The 17355-nt window shown below is 38.3% G+C and overlaps 1 protein-coding gene across 4 annotated transcripts in view; it reads left to right on the top strand.

Moving 5' to 3' along the window:
• Positions 1 to 17355, top strand: part of Ralgapb (Ral GTPase activating protein, beta subunit (non-catalytic)) — a 94813-nt gene that overhangs the window by 49017 nt on the left and 28441 nt on the right. For 3 of the 4 annotated variants that reach the window (XM_005392533.2, XM_013518287.1, XM_013518288.1), the window contains 5 exons: positions 4219 to 4283; positions 5673 to 5802; positions 7659 to 7792; positions 12233 to 12415; positions 13376 to 13527. In XM_005392533.2, coding sequence (XP_005392590.1) covers positions 4219 to 4283; positions 5673 to 5802; positions 7659 to 7792; positions 12233 to 12415; positions 13376 to 13527 — 664 coding nt within the window. The remainder of the gene's footprint in view (positions 1 to 4218; positions 4284 to 5672; positions 5803 to 7658; positions 7793 to 12232; positions 12416 to 13375; positions 13528 to 17355) is intronic. The other variant, XM_005392534.2, reaches the window with a different exon arrangement.

The following is a 17355-nucleotide window of genomic DNA, read 5'->3' as shown; positions in this document are numbered from 1 at the left end:
TTCCTTCCTTTGAGCAATTTCTTTCTCTTTCTTATCATCTATTGTACATTTTGAATTTTACTTATTCTTTCAGATTCCTGCACCAGGGAGACAATATGATGTTTACACCTGTGGGTCCGATTTATTTCACTTAGGAGTATGGTCTTTAGTTGCATCCATTTAGCTACAAAAACCTTGAGTTTATCTTTTTTTTATAGCTGAGTAATATTCCATTGTATAAAAATACTACATCTTTTTTATCCATTCCACAGTTGATGAGTATTTAGGTTGTTTCCAAGATTTAGTTATAACAAATCATGCTGCTATAAACATGGGTGTACATATATTGCTGTGGTATGATGTTTTTAATTTTTCTGGGAAAATATCCAGCTGGGTTAAGTGGGACTTCTAACCCTAGTTTTGTGAGGAATCTCCAAACTGATTTCCATAGTGGTTTCACCAGTCGACACTTCCACCAACAGTGGAGTAGGGTTCCTTTTGCCCCACAGCCTCTCTAGCATTTATTATTGGTTGATTTCTTGACGGTAGCCATTCTTTCTGAGGTGAGATGGAATCTCGTTGTTTTAAGTTGTATTTCTTGAATGACTAATGATGTTGAACATTTTTTCATGTATTTATTTGCCATTAGTATTTCTTCATTTGAGAAGTGTGTATTCATCTCAGATGCTTTTTTGGATTGGGTCTTTGAATTTTGGGGGCCAGATTTTTTTAATTCTTTATATGTTCTAGATAGAAGTCCTTTGTCTGAGGGGTTCATTTGCTTTTAATGTTAAAAAAATGTGAAGGGCTGAGATGAGGGAAGGAAAGCATTTCTGTATTCTTGGTCACTGTTTGTCCTTCTGTTTTTTTTTCTCCCTGTCTCTCTCCTTTTCTCCTTCTCTCTTCCTTTCTACCATCTCTTCTTTTTCTCTCTCTTTTCCACTTAATTTACTTCTTCATCTTTTTTTTTTTTTGAGACAGGTTCTTGTATGGTTTAGGTTGGCCTTGAACTCACTATGTAGCCCAGGCTGGCCTCAAGCTCACAGCAGTCCTCCTGCCTCAGCCTCCTGAGTGCTGGGATTATAGGCATGCACCACTATCCCTGGCTAGTCACTCTTTGATCTTTCCTTTTCTTCCTCTTCCCTCCTATGCATTAAGTACATGTGAAAAAATTTGGGGTAGGGTATAATTCTGGAAGCTAAATTAGCACCCTGCCAAGAAGAAATTGTGGAACAGCTGTTGTGTGGTTCTCCTTTTCTTACTGTTTCATCTTACCTCCTCATCATACTGATTCTCTGTCTTAAATGTGTACATCATTATGGCCAATTTCAGATCTGTATCATTTCCCTACTTGATTGCTGCACCCATCTTTTATTGTATCTCTGACTTTTCATCAAAACCATGAGTGTGATCCTAGATGCAGGCACTTAGGATATACTAGAGAAATGACTGGCGTGATTCTTACCCTGAGAAAGGTTCATTGCAGAGAGACTTCTGCCCATAATAGCAGAAGGTGGTGTTGATTGCATGGTCTGCTGTTTTTGTAGTAGTTTTGTTGGAACACAGTCATGTTGCTCTATTATCTGTAGTTGCTTTTGTGCTCCAACAGGAGAGTTGACTAGTTGTGACAGAGATCAGATGATACAAAGTCTAAAGGGTTTACTTCCTGATCTTTTATAGAAAAAGTGTACTACCTCCCACTCTATCTCCAGTCCACTGACCGTATTTCATTTCACTGTCTCTCATTTCTCTTTCATCCTTACCCAGTTTAAATTCCATGTTCCTTAACACTTTTAAATTCCAACTTTGCTTGAATCAGCTCTCCATTTATTCTGTATTCACACCTGAGTGAGTAGTGCTAGAGGAAAAAAGTCATATAGCTGGCTACCCTTTCAGACTTGTGACTGTAAATCTCAGGTGATACTCAGCTCGGACTGGTGGTTTCACTAAACATCCTCAGGGAACTACTTTTCTGTTTCTCACACTTCACATCTTCAGCCTCTATCTGTCTTCTGCTTAGCTTATGCTTTTGTTACATATTTCATAGAAAACAGTGCAGGAGATACCTGCCCCCAGCCTGGTAGCTCCTTCTTCCCCTCAGCTGGAGCTTGAATTCTGTTATGTTGTGTGCCAGGTACCACCGATGACTGGAGTACAGAAAGGAGCAAAGCAGACAAAAATCTTTCTTTTTTTTTTTTTTTGGTTTTTTTTTGGTTTTTTTTTGGTTTTTCTCCGGTACCGGGAACCGAACTCACGACCTTGCGCTTGCCAGGCAGGCGCTTTTGCCGCTGAGCTAAATCCCCAGCCCCTGACAAAAATCTTTCTGGTGATGACAAGGGACAAACAGTATCTAAGAGTGTATACTGTCAGGGAGAAAACAATTTGCAGATGGGTGGGTGTGCCATGGGACAGAAGGCAGGGGTTGTTAATTTTAAATAGGGTGCTGTGGCAGATCACACTGAGAAAGGGAGGGCGGGAGCCATGCAGATGCCTGGGATTAAGAGTAGGCTGGATGGAAAAGCAGTGGCAAAATACCTCACTTTGCACCGGAGCAAAGTGAGGATGCCAGTGTAGCCAAAGTGAAGAGAGCAGAGGTACAGACAGTAGGAGATAGAGACAGAGGGAGCCCAGTTTGTTAGAATGTTCCCCCACTTGGCCCATTCTCATTGCCTTATAAAAGTCCTTGCTCTTCTTTCCTATCTGATCAATTTCTCCTTCACTAGATTATTTGTACTGGCATAGAAATATGTCCTATCATTACCCTTCTAAAACACAACTTTCTGGATGCCTTACTCCTCTAGCTATTGTCCCCATTCTCTTCTACCCTGAAAATAAAAACCCTTTGAATTTTCTATTCATTTTCCTTGTGTCTCATTCTTTATGGAGTACCATTTTTGTCCCCACCATACCACTAAATGAACTCACATCAAAGTTTCCAATGATCTCCCTCTTGTCAGAACTAATGAAGTTGTCATCATCTCACCTGGCCGTATAACACTTGGCTTGATTGACCCCGTCTCCGTACAACATTTTTGTTGAGGCCTCCATCATACCATACTAACCTGATTTTAACTTCCTCTTACTGGTTCCTCCTCTGTCTCCTTTGCTCCCTCCTCCTATCTTACCAAGTAGGTATGTGTTGGAAACTTTCAAGCTCTGTTCTTAGCCCTTTTATCAGTCCCATAGTTTCAAATATTGTAGATACATGGATTCTTCAGCCTAGAATATCCTTTCAGTTCAGCATATGTTACTAGCTAACATATGCCTAGTTGGTGTCTCTACTTGTATAGTAGTATGTTTACCTTGCCTACCTCCCACATCTTTGCCCTAAATCAAATGCCCAACAGTCTTAATTGTTCATCTTGGCACATGGCTTCCTCATATATACCGAATTATTCAAACAAGAGCCTGCAATTCCTCTATCTTTAATTCTTCTCTTTCTTTAATGCCCCACATTTAAGTCCACCCCTAAGTTCTGTTGGCACTACTTCCAAAATATATCCTGATCAACCTTACCTTTTCACGCCTAGAACCCTTCTAAGCTCTGCATCTTTTAATAACAGTGTTATCATAGCCTCCTCCCTGGTCTCCCTGCTTCCTTTCTTGCTCCCTTAGCTTTTATCTCCCCACTTAAGCCCGAATCAGTATTCTAAAGAATAAACTCAGTAATGCCATTGGTTGCTTATTACACATAGAATAAAATCCACATCCATTACCCTGATCTATGGATAGCCGAAATTCAAACATTGTCTCAACCTGTATGATAGGAAAGGTACAAATGTGGGTTTTATTTTCTTTATTTCTAAAAGATTAGAACCTTGTTTGTATTATCTTGAAATCGAGATGCTTATATCTGGTCTTTCACACCAATTAAAACATATCAGACAATGAGTACATTTTATAAAAGTACAGTTAGGCTTTCAAATTTATTTTATTTATTTGTTTTTTTGGTACTGGGAATTGAACTCAGAACTTTGCACTTGCCAGACAAGTGCTTGTGCTGCTGAGCTATATCCCTGGCTCTCAAATTCATTTTAGAAAGATACGATTTTAAAACTTTGGGAAACAGATTAGAATTGGAGAAATTCTAGAGTATCTATTCTCAGCAGCCAGTGGATTTATCAGTATTTTGGGGGAGTTTCAGAAGTGCTCATATTCTTACTTCTATTCTTAATCATATGAGCCATTTTAGTGTCCTTACATCTTTTATATGCATTGTTTTCCTTTTTGCTGTTGCAGGGGCAATGTTAAATATTGTTCAAGATTCTGCACTTTTAGAAGCCATTGGTTGCCAAATGGAGATGGTAAGAAGATCATGACATGTAATCTGTCAGAGAATATCAGTTTATGTTTTAGCTAAATTATTTTCCTATCTGTCCTTGTGATTTTTTAAAAAATTTTTAAATTTTTTTTGTTTTTTTTCCAGTACCAGGAATCGAACTCACGACCTTGTGCTTGCCAGGCAGGCGCTGTGCCGCTGAGCTAAATCCTGTCCTTGTGATTTTTAAAGACACTGTTTTAAAACCAGCACATTCATTCAAAAGGGTTTTTTTTTTTCTTTTGAGACAGGGTCTTGCTGTGTAGCTCAGGCTGGTCTTGAATTGATTATGTAGCCCCCAAGCTGACCTTGAACTCATGGCAATCCTCCTGCCTCAGCTTCCTGAGTGCTGGGATTACAGGCATGTGCCACCACATGCAGAAGGACTCTTTAAAAATACCTATTCTGAGATTTTTTTATTTTACTTGTCAGTGCCTTATTAGCTATACATCAAATCCCTGAGAGGTTCTACATGACAGAAATTCCAGCTAAGGCCAGTCTATTTCTGGACAGTGTCTCTGTGTCTTGCTCTGCTGGTGAACTGGCTGGAATAATCTAGGTCAATCCTTTTACTCCTTAATTCCTGCTATCGCTAATAGATCTGAGGATGACTGTAAGATTAGTGGTCTCTTTCTAGCCCCTTAGACCAAAGTTTGCAGGTGCCTCGAAACAGTAGTGATTCTAAACAGAAAAAGCTTCTGTCATCAAGATACATGATCTTTATTCCTAGAGTAGAGGTTGGAGAGTGGGAGAATAAATAGGGTATGTTGAGTGGATATAGAATGGGTAATCAAATTATTGACAAAGAAATTACATTTGTGTCCAGTAGATAGCTAACAGTAATTTACTGATGTAGATATAATGAATTGTATTTCTGTGGCAAAAGTGAGGGAAATCGTTAACAGATTTATTAGCTCCATTCATATAGGAGTTTACACTAACCATAGTTCTTCGTTGTGTTTTAGTATTTTATAATATAATTGCATTTGAAATTACTGGTTTTTTTTTAAGATTGTATTCCTGTTCCAAGGTTTTGCTTGGGAGGCCCATAGGGTGCTTCCTTTAAGGACCTAGAGTCATTAGCTAGTAAAGAACTGAAAAAGGTCCTGGGCTGGGCCTTTGTAAACAGTGGCAAAGAAGACCCCAGTATGGACACCTATAGTTGTCAAACCCTTCGTACCCTTCAGCAGATTGTGTCTGTGTGGAAATACCACAGCAATTTTAATCCATTGTTGGTTTGTTATTTGTATGTCATTACGTGCCATTTAGTTGGCTCATTCCATCTTATCAAGAAAGTTTTTAATGATTAGTCTCTGCTTATATTTGTAAACTATGACATAGCCCCCAAGTACTTGAATTATTTTCATTTGACTAGGGTGGTGGAGAAAATAACTTGAAGAGTCATAGTCGCACTAATAGTGGTATTAGTTCAGCAAGTGGTGGAAGCACAGAGCCCACAACTCCTGATAGTGAGAGACCTGCTCAAGCCCTCCTAAGGGATTATGGTAAGCTATGTTTAAAAAAAAATCAAAATTTTACGGAGTTACTTTTAGCTTTAGATTTATAAAACAAATCTAAAAAATTTTTAGTGTTCAAAATTTTAAAACAATACTATAAACCCAGAATTTTGTGTATTTCAGTATAATAGGGTGTTAGTCTAAAAAACTAAGCAAAACCCCAAATATTTAAGTTTTATCTATATAGCTTTTAGTATTTACATTTGGGATAGTTTATTACATTTTATAGATGGTTGTAATGAATGGTCAATAGAAATTCCTGGGTCCTTTACCAGGCACTGGTGAGATGGGTCATATATGGATCACATAAGATGTGGGCCATGCTCAGAGCAAGCACACAGTCTGATGGGAGAGGTGTCCAGCAAATCAGTGATTACAGTGTGGGAAAAAGGAGCGATGGAGTATATAGTTGACGGGATTTGAGAGGAATATCTGTCTCCATGTTAAAATTTCTATACCTACCCTATTATATATATCATTAGATTCTTCAGTCACAAATTTTAAGCAAGGGTAAAGAAGCATTTTTATTTTCTGCTTTGCCAAATAAAATATTTGTCAGCAAAGCATTCTATTTAGTAATGTCCTTTACCTTGGGCAACTGTTTTATATATTCAGTCAATTTAAGGTACCTTTATATTTTTATGTACAATACTAACAGTGTATTGAATCTGTGAACATTTATCTAACTAGATTAGTTCCTTAGTTGTGAGTTTTTTAATCATCTGGAGACTTAATGTTCATGAGTTTATGAGGCATATTTTTATCGTTTAAGTTTGCAGTGAAAATTCTTGAGACTGTCAGCTAGATAAAGAAATTATGTGGATATTTAATATATATATAAATATTGTATTTATACAGAGGTTACTTAAATTGTTACTTTTTTCATGGTGTTTGTAGACAGGTATATTGTGGTTGAAAGTTTTTCATTCTTTCTACACTTTTAAACTAAAAATGTTTGCATTACTGCATGTGTTCTAATAAATGTTTGAAGTGATTATTGTTTGTTTCAGCATTTTGAACTGGTGTTAGTGAGCTCTGCTTGTAATGTCTTAAAATATTTTTTACTAAGAAATCCAGATTTGTGTTACTGTTGCATGAATGTCTCTCTTTAATGATCATTCCTTTTTCTGTTGTCACTGCCCTCTTTCTGATAGGATCGACAGGTATAATGTCCCTAAAGCTTCCTTTATAAATTCAATTTAATTATCCTAATCTCTTCTAATGTACTGTTAGTTAAGTAATAATCACTCAAGTATAAAGTTGGAAGCCAAGTAAAAACTGGCTTGTTTATTTAATATTTCTAGGTGTGTTAAAGTGGTCTTGGAGAGTTACATGTTAAAATGGGTTTGAAAAGGCATTGCATGTGATATTTGATGGTTTAAATTCGACAAGTAATTTCAACAGATGCTATAGGGTAATTCCCAGCATCTGAGGAGCCTATGAAATTGGGTTTTTTCCCTTTATAAAATCCCATGGAAATCTTTGGTAGCCTTTTTTTCATCATTCTTTTTGAAAATGTAACTCTGTGAGTTTTTAATTTAGAAATTGTCAGATGTACAGCATTACAAGAATGATACTGAAACTGCCAAGTCCTGTGGTTGTCTGTGTGAAAATATGTGGCTGGGAGCTAGAAGCTGCCCTGGCCCTGCGTGGGCGCCTTGTGCTCTGTCAATCAGGCCTGGCTGGGGCTCAGGCCAGTGGGCGGGGAGCATAGCACTGTGTGGGTGACCATCGTGCTCACTGTGGCTGCTGTGGTCTGTGCCTGGTGGAATGCTGTGCTTCTTGTTACTAATGCTTAGTTGTTTTCCCTCCCTGTGGGATGTGGCATTGGGGTTATATCCTAGCTCTTAATACAGATTCAGCTGCTGGGCTCCTGATTCGCAGCATTCATCTTGTCACCCAAAGACTCAACTCCCAGTGGCGGCAAGACATGAGCATATCCCTGGCAGCTCTAGAGCTCCTCTCTGGCCTGGCAAAGGTGAGGAGGACAGTCCTTTTATTTTAATCCAACAGCCTTGCACCATGACTGTTTGTTCTGTATCTCTTGGCCCCTTGGTATAGGAATTGCAGTGTTGGCCATACTCAGTTTATATCAAACTGTATGAGGTTGAGTCTCCCAAGTGAAATTTTACAAAATGAATTGTACTTCTGTAAAATAGATTCAGCTGAGTGTGGTGGCCCATTCCTGTAATCTCAGCAATTGGGAAGCTGAGTCAGGAGGAAAATGATTTGGAGGCTAGCCTACAATATGCTGTGAGTTTGAGGCCAGGCTGGACTATATAATGAAATTCCGTCTCAAGAAGTCCAACAAGTTTAAAAAAATTTTTAAAAATAAAAATAAGTTCAAAGAGTATGAATATTTTTGGGTGTAAAATTACAAGAAACATAATACTTGCCGTTTATTTGCATATAATAGGATAAATGTTGGTTTTATATAGAATGATTGTTCTTAAGTATGCTAATTGGGATTACATGTGACTATTATCTTCCATTATCAGAGGTAAGTGAAAATGGACTGTTCAGATTTTTTTCACAGCTATTATTTAATTTTTTTGGAACTTTAGAGCTGGGTGGCCTTCTCTTGAATTTCCTCCCTTCCCTTTCTCCCTCCCTCCAAGGTGAAACTCATATCAAATAAAATTAACCATTTTATATTATTTATTTATTTATTTATTTATTTATTTAGGTTTTTGGAGTCAGGGTTTCACCATGTTGTCTAGGATAGCCTTGAACTTGCTAAGTTGCCAAGGCTGGCCTCAAAACTGCACTCCTGTCTCAACCTTGTGAGGCTCTGGATTATAGGCATGTACTACCATGCCTCGCTCAAAATTAATCATTTGAAAATGAATAATTCAGTAACAGCTAGTAGATTAACATTGTTGTGCAACTGCCACCTCTTGTCCCAAAATGTCTTCATCACCTCAAAAGTAAAACTCTGTACCCATTAAGCAGTGCTTCTCCACTCCTTCCCCCCTCAGCCCCTGACAACCTGCATTTTATATACATACATCTGCCTACTCTGGACATGTTGCATAAATGGGGTTATACAATATATGACCTTTTGTGCTTGACTTTTTCATTCAGTGTAATTTTTTGAGTTTTATTCCTTTTGTAGAATTTGTCAGAATTTCATTACTGCTTATGGTTAGATAATTTATGTTGAATGTGTATTCCACACTTTGTCCATTTATCATTTGGTGCACATTTGAGCTGTTTTCATCTTTAGACTTCTGTTAGTGTTGCTGTGAACATGAGTTTTCGATTCTTTGAGGTATATACTGAGTAGTGAAATTGTGGTGTATATGGTAATTTTTGACTTTTTGAGGAATTGCCAAATTGTTTTCCACAGCTACTGAATCATTTTACATTCCCACCAGCAGTGTACTGTACTAGGGTTCCAGTTGCCAAATCCTTACTAGCATCTGTTTTTTAATTAGTAAAATGGGCAAAATTATCTTGCATATAACAAGAGAATTTTTTTGAGAGGATCATATGAAACTACATATATAAAATACCCTGTAAACAAAAGGTGATATAACCACACAAGGTGGACCTGTCTGAGATGATATAGTTTAAGCCATTAACAGAAAGCCTTAGATGAAACATTTCTCTGGACCAGTCTGACAAATTATAAAGGATTTACGATAAAGCTAGAGTAATCAGAACAGTCATCCCAGCATTCAGGAGGCTGAAGCTGGAGGGTGGCAAGTTTAAGGCCAGCCTGAGCTGCATAACAAGTTCCAAGCCAGCCTGGAATATATGTATAGGAAGGCCTTGGTTAACAAAACAAAAACAAAAACCAAAAAACCCAAACTAATCTGTTGTTGAAATAGGTTTGGACAATTAGATTATTGGAATAGAATAGCGAATTCAGAAGCAGATCCATGCAGATGTAGTCATTTGATTTCTTTTAAAATAGTGCAAAAGAAATTCAAAGGAGAAAGGATAGTCTTTTCAGTCATTGGTGCTGGGATAATTGGATATTTATCTCTAAACAAACAGTAAAAACAGTTTCTTTTTTATTTTATTAGCACATTTTAGATATACTTAGCAGTAGCATTCACCATAAGGAATTTATACCTGTACATGGTATATCTTGCTGCTGCTTTTTTTCCCCCATTCCTCTCTCTTCTCTAAGACTTTGTTTCATACCTTATACTCTCTACAGAAATTTACTCAGAGTGGATTATGGGCATAAATGTAAACTGTAAACTCTAACAATTGACAGCATTATGATGGTGCAATTATCTAAGAAGAATAAATTTGTCACTAATGGCACTTCAAAGCTGAATTGTATGGGTTTCTGAGACGCTTGCTAGAAATAGTCATTCTGGCACTGAGGTTCAAGTTATAACAATCAGCATGAAATCATGACTTGGCCTAAAGGATGTGGAGCATTCATTTGAGAAGGATAAGCAGATCTGTGAATTGATCCTTGTAGTTCAGAAGAGATTGGGCTTCCCTGAGGACAGGTGGAGCTTTGTGCGGAAGAGGTAGATCTCTGTGCCATTTCCTACGTGGAGTCTATTACAACTTCTCAGGGGATTTGCTATAGAGAGAGCCAGCTACACTGCGCTGTGTTTTGTGGAGAACAGCAAGTCAAGGGCTACAAGTTCATGGCATCCAGGAGACTCACCAGGATAATAAACTGAGACCATAAACTTTGTGAATAGTTCAGTGTTTTACTGTAGGAACCATATTAACTACTATGTTGGTTCCACCATGCACTGTGTGTTGCTCAGACAAGGTGTGCTAGGCATGACAGTGAAGATTGTGCTGTCCTGGTGTGAAGTGCTAACATTGGCCTCAAGGTCCTGCATGACCACTTGAGCACAGTGGATCTGAAAGGTGAGATACAGTGCTATCCACCACCTTCAGCTCTGGATAGAAGACTAAGAAGTCAGAGCCATGTGCCATTCTCTAGCCACTACGTATGAGTGACTCTGGCAGCTGGATCTGAAGTCTAGATGTAGTTTCATACAGACTTTTAGTAAAACCTTTAAAGGGCCAGGGATACAGCTTAGTGGCACAAGTGCCTGCCTGGCAAGCACAAGGTCCTGAGTTTGATTCCCAGTACCCGCCCCCCAAAAAAACCTTTAAAAAAGACAGAACAACCACCAATGAAAAAAACTCCTCAATAATAAAACAAAAACAAAAGAGTTAAAAAGCAGGCAAAGGATTTGCCTAAAACTTTAACAAAGATAAGCAGGTGACCATTAAACACTGAAAAGATGTTCAGTATCCTTAGCTATTAGAGAAGTGCAATTAAAATCACAGTGAGATACCTTTACATATTTATTAGAATAGCTAAAATTAAAAAGACTGACCATACCAAATGTTAGTGAGCAAGTGGAGGAACTTTTGATGGTAATGTTAACTGAAATAGCCATTTCAGAAAACAGCGTGGTAGTTCTTCAAAACGTTAAACAATGCTGGGCTTGTTGGCACATGCCTATAATCCCAGCACTCAGGAGGTTGAGGCAGGAGGATCGTTGGGCTACAAAGTGAGCTGAAGGCTAGCCTGAACTGCATAGTGACACCCTGTGTCAAAAAGACAAAATAAATGAAGTTAAACATACATCTGTCTTATGACCCAGTCATTCCTCTCCTGGGATATAAGATATGTATTCATTCAAAAACTTGGACATGAATGTTGATAGTAGCTTTATGCAAAAGCTGGAAACAGTCCAAATATCCATTAACTGGTTCTGGATAAACAAATAATGGTATTTCCATGCAGTGGAATATTGCTCACCCCATAAAAAAAAAGCAATGTATAAGCAATACACAAAAATGTAGATAGCTATGAAAATAATTATGTCAGATGGAAAAGGAAGAAGCCAGACCACTGAGAAGTTCATGCTATATGATTTTATATAAATTTTAGAAAATGCAAGATAGTCTATAGTGGTAGCAGATCAGTATTTGCTTAGAGACCACAAAGAAGAATAGGAGAAGGATTACAAAGGTACCTGAAGACATTTTTGAGGTGATGTATATATATGTTCACTGTCCTACTTAATATGTACAGTTTATATGCCGCTTAGCAGCTACACAGTGCTTTGTGCAGAGTATAGAGCATCAGAGTGAGGTTGGGTTAGTGGGGGCTTAAAAATGTGCATATCTTCCCTTGCCAATAAGTCTTTCAGTCTTTGGCAAGGATGAATAGGTGCATGCAGTAGGTTTTGATTTTAGGTCATGAAAAAAAAACCATGCTAATGTGAAGCACTGTTTCAGGATTTGAAAATTGCCACTGTTATTTTTTTTTGTACAGTATAATAGTACATCTGGAGTATTCTGTTCATATATAAATATTAAAAAGCAAGGCCTTATATAATGTATCCTCAGTGCACATGCTTTGAAATTGGTTCTGCGATTCCTGGCTGATTGTTTCTATTCCTCAAATGAACATGTTCAGGTGAGGGTGATGGCTGACTCAGGAGACCGGAAGCGAGCCATCAGTTCTGTGTGCTGCTACATTGTGTACCAGTGCAGCCGGCCAGCTCCTCTTCACTCTCGAGATCTGCACTCCATGATAGTGGCAGCTTTTCAGTGTCTGTGTGTCTGGCTGACAGAGCATCCTGATATGCTTGATGAAAAGGTGGGTTTATTCCGTCTTTAAACATTAAAAAGAAACAAAAAATGTATTTTGGGAAAATATGTTTAAAAGAGAATATTTAAATGTAAATGCACTATTACACATTTTGAATTTACTTGTTAGATTTCAGTAGAACAGTTACTCTTTTGAACACTCCTTATAAACTGTCTTCATGTATATTTGGTTGTAAATTAATGAAGAGAGGAAGTTCTTTAAAAGAGGTGGCTTTGCTTGATTTATCTGAACTAGCGAAACAATTGAAAGGTTGGTAGCATGGAGGTAGTTAGTAAGTACTTTGGTCATGTAGTTTCAAAACAATAAGACCAATTGATTGCTAGCCTGCAAAGTGAGAGCACAGCTTACTTTAAAGGTTGCTTCTGTCTGTAATTTCACATACATTTGTCCATTTTCAAGTGGCCTCAAATGTGTTGTATGCTTTTCCTGCCACTATTCCTTATAGGGAAACAAATGTTAATACAGAATTTACACTGAAAATAAAGATATCAAGGTAATTGAGATCTTTATCTAATTTTTAAAAACAATATTATTGATAAAGTTTAATCATTTTTGTTATGGGCTTTAAAGTTATGCTACCAGAAGTTGTTTAAAAATGTTTATTACTGATGAGCTTCCATTTACTTTGTTAGATCATTTGTCTTTAACCATACCAGGTTTGGCTGAATTACTTTCGTATCTCTTTCATTTGGCCTTTCATGATTTGTAGTCCATGGTAATTGTATAGGAATTTCTGTGACTGATAAAATTGAATTTAGTTTTCTTTACTTACCTACTCATGGATCATTCAGATTTAGTTCTTCTAAAGAGAAATTTGGAGAGGGAGTGTAAAGTTTATTTTGTTACTGAAGCCCCACTAACCAGGCATAACCACTGTTAGCATTTCAATGGATTCCTTGTCTTTTATAATGTGTATTAGAAAAACTTGTCCACCTTTCTTTCTTCTAGGACTGCCTTAAAGAAGTACTGGAGATTGTAGAACTGGGTATCTCAGGAAGTAAGTCCAAAAACAGTGATCAAGAGGTTAAATACAAAGGAGATAAGGAGCCAAACCCTGCATCTATGAGGGTGAAGGATGCTGCTGAAGCCACCCTAACATGGTATGAAAGTGGCTACCAAGAATTATGCCTCTGAGTTAGGTGGGGTTAGCAATGATCCATGCTGATTGTTCAGCAATAAGTGATTCTGCTTCTATGATAACTTTGTCTCTAGAAAGAAAATGGAAAGGAAATACTCTTTTTTTTGTGGTTGTACTTTAGACCAAGAGGAACTTAGGGCTGAGCTTGGGTCCTCGATTTTTTTTTTTTTTTTAACCGATTGGTATTAATTCAAAACAGATCATAAGCCAGGCGTGGTGGCGCACTCCTGTAATCCCAGCACTCAGGAGGCTGAGGCAGGAGGATCGTTGTGAGTTTGAGACCAGCCTAGGCTACAAAGTGAGCTCAAGGCCAGTCTGAACTGCAGAGTGAGACCCTGTCTCAAAAAGACAAAAACAAAACAAAACAAAACAGATCATATTACAGCTGGAAAAGAGCTTGAAGAAGTTTATTATACTCATTCACTTTGATTGCTCAGTCTAAAGGCTAAATGCGTCTGTCTGTAGCCAGGCCATCAGATTTCTTGCTTCCAAGCTTGGTGGCTGTGATCTCTGCTACACCATTTATATTTCATATTAGAGATTCATTCAGCCAAGATTTATGAACTTACTCTTATGAAACTGGTGATGGGACCATAAAGATAAATCAGATTCAGTCACTACCATCATTACCATCTGGTCCAGTAGGGAAGGTATGAGCACAAATTGCTATAAGATTAGGTGACTAATAAGAGTTCCAGAAGAAGAGGTAGAAATAGAGTGCTGGGGAGTTAAAAGGAGGAAGTGAGTACTTCCATATATGGAGAAGTTAAAGTAACATCCCTAGGAAAAATGACATTAGGCCTGAAGGAGAACCTGGGTATAGCTTGAGCTGTAAGCCAGATTATAGGACTGATAAGGTACCAAGACTACTATGTCAAGCTCTCCTCACCTCCGCCACCCCCACCCCTTTGGTTTTTTGAGCTAGGTTCTCGCTATGTAGTTCAGGCTGGCCTTGAACTCACTGTGTAATTCACTGACCTCCAACTTGCAGCGATCCTTCTGCCTCAGTCTCCTGAGTGCTGGGATTATAGGCGTGCACCATCACACCCAGCTTAGCTGTGTCAATTATTTTGGTAGTACAGAAATGAAAGCAGGTTGGCTCCTTGAAAGAGTAGTAAAGAAAGTTCAAATAATTTTGTGTTAGGCAAATAGGTAAGGAGACTAGACAAAACACAGGAATGTAGTTGAGGGACACTTGCTGAGTGAAGGGAACAGTTAATTGGAGATTACATGTAATAACAGAAATGATAGAAAGATGGTATTTATGAGAGCATAAGCATGACTAAAGACCCAGAAAAATATAATAGCAGAAAGAAAGAAAGTCAAGTCAGTCTATTTTGGCTCATTTTGGTCTTAGTAAAGTAGCAGACAGGACTACCTGAGGATGTACATGTAAATCAGCCCTTCCCAAGACTGCAATATCTTTGCAAGTTCAGTGGTCTGTTGCGTACATGGGTGTACACATTGAAGTTAGATTTCTTCATGTTCCTGGTGGGCTTAGGTCATTCAGTAAATTTTTAGAAAGGTGCTTGATTTAATTTCAGTATGTTTAATGCTGGACTCTTAAGTGACTGGAAGTTTGGCCTAATTGCTAGAAAATCTGAATAATGTGAGTAGAGCTCCTCAATTACAGGCTTATGCAGTTGGTGAGTACTAGAAGTTAAGAGACAAGACTACATACAGGCTGGGATAGCCTCAAAGTGTCATTGAACTGGGATTTGATGTGTGCTGTCAAGAGGAAGAAGGCTATGGAGAGATACTGGAAGGGCATTTCTCTCTGGTACTTTTCATGATACAAAAATGTTTGCTCCATCCTAACCTGGATGGAGTGTTCCTGTGAGAGTATGGTTGCCAGTGAGGATTGGAGATGTTCTTAGGGTGAAAAGAGAGCTCTAGGGTCCTTCTCCCCAACCTATATAGCAGTTACCTAGAGAGCTCATCTCTTTGTTTTCTGCTGCTTGTCTCTGCTGTAGCTCCATAAATGATATCTCCAGTTTCTGGCTTTGAAGGGGGAGCATATAGTCCCTACCAAATTTCTTTGTTCTGTTACAGTTGCTGCCTGGATATCAGTATCACCAGTTACACAAACAGAGAACTTAACTTTTTCCCTGACTTACGTTTCTGCCATTTCCTATATGAGGCTAGTAACTGAGTCCAGTAGGCCTTATTTTGTAAAGTATTCCTCCAATCCCCTCTAATTTCAGGTACCGGGAATCGAACTTACAGCCTTGTACTTGCCAACCTCTCCTTTCATACAACACAATTTTCAGATAGCATCCTAGTGGAGCTCCTCCCTATTTCTTGTCTGATTTTCTTGTTTTTAGTCTTTTAATCCTTCTTGGTCATCTTGCATTCTATTGCTACACTTGGCATCCTTTGCAGAATTTTTATCTTGTTGCTTAAGTGATTGAAAACTTTGAGTAAAACTCTGTTCCCTATGTTGTTGTCAGAATTTCAGTGGGACAATCTGATCTTGCCCACTACTGTTCCCTACACACCTCTTTTACAGTTGGACCACTTGTGGCTGTGAACAGGGCATGCGTATACCTGCTTGTGCTCCTCTTCTGTGTTTCAGGACTTCTCTCTTGTTCCCTTGTTCACATCCTCTGTTCTTCAGTATTTATATCAGATCTAGCTACCTCAGTGGTTATTTTGCTTCTGAAGCATGACTCTTTCCTATACCTCTTTCTGACCCTATTACATAGTATGGAATTCTATACGGTCATGATTATACTTAGTTATACTATATTTGATGCGTACTAGTGTTGTCTCCCCGATCTGGGTAGAAGCCACTTTTCTGTCTTCAGTAACCCTCAAAGTGCTGCCTACATAGAGACAGCTGTGGAATAGATTAGCTGATTGGGTTTTTTCTTCTTGTTGTAGTGAGATGAGTACAGAATTAGGACTCTTGGAAGTCATTTCAGTGTCCTTCTGCCTAAGTCACTTTTAACACATATTTGCAAAGTCATTTAGCTTCCAGTGTTGGAATACTGTGTCCCCCAAGAGATTGCCCATTTCAGTTGCCAAATACTTAATGTTTTACATAGAGCTGAAAATCTCTTCCACTTTAACTTCTACCTACTGATTTTGTTTTTAGACAAGGTCTTGCTATACAGTTCAAGCATGTAGCCCAGGCTGGCCTCAAACTTGCAGCAATCTTCCTGCCTCAGCCTCCCAAGTGCTGGAAGTACAGGCATGCATCAATACCTGGCTACTCACTATTTCTAATTCAAACTTGATGGTGGAATTTTTTTCCCAGACAGTAGCACTGTCTAAAGACATTGCTGATGTTCTTGCTGATTAATTTCTTCCAGTACCTTCTGATATTTTCACATTATAAGCATTCAAGTACTTTTGTAACTGCAGTAGATCTGACAGATTCCAGGCTCTTATGAACAGCAAGCAAAGTATTGCAAAGCATGCACTTGATGGTGAGGGAAAAGCAGCTACATTTATTGAAGGTCTCGAGCAGAAAAATGGTACTGGGACAACAGAAAAGGAACACTGCACACCGTGTGGATATATTAGGCTTTCGGTCTCAAGAGCAAGAGAAAATAAAAAGGACTGCATGTGCTTTGGTCTGGAGTTGTATAGAATACTCCCAGTGTTGGTGCCTGAGCTCAAGTATGTGGAGGGGAGTGAATTCCTCTACTTGCAGTGTTCTTTCTGTACTACTTTTATTGTCATTTTTATCTGGTATAAGGCATTATCTCCCCCACCCCTGTGTGTGTGTATGTGTGTGTGTGTTGTTGTTGTTGTCATTGTTTGCTTTTTTTTTTTTTTTTTTTTT

Source organism: Chinchilla lanigera, unplaced genomic scaffold, assembly GCF_000276665.1.
Source record: "Chinchilla lanigera isolate Chin_1 unplaced genomic scaffold, ChiLan1.0 scaffold00044, whole genome shotgun sequence".
In the NCBI taxonomy this organism is placed as follows: domain Eukaryota; kingdom Metazoa; phylum Chordata; class Mammalia; order Rodentia; family Chinchillidae; genus Chinchilla; species Chinchilla lanigera.
This window is presented reverse-complemented; position numbering and strand designations above follow the sequence as displayed.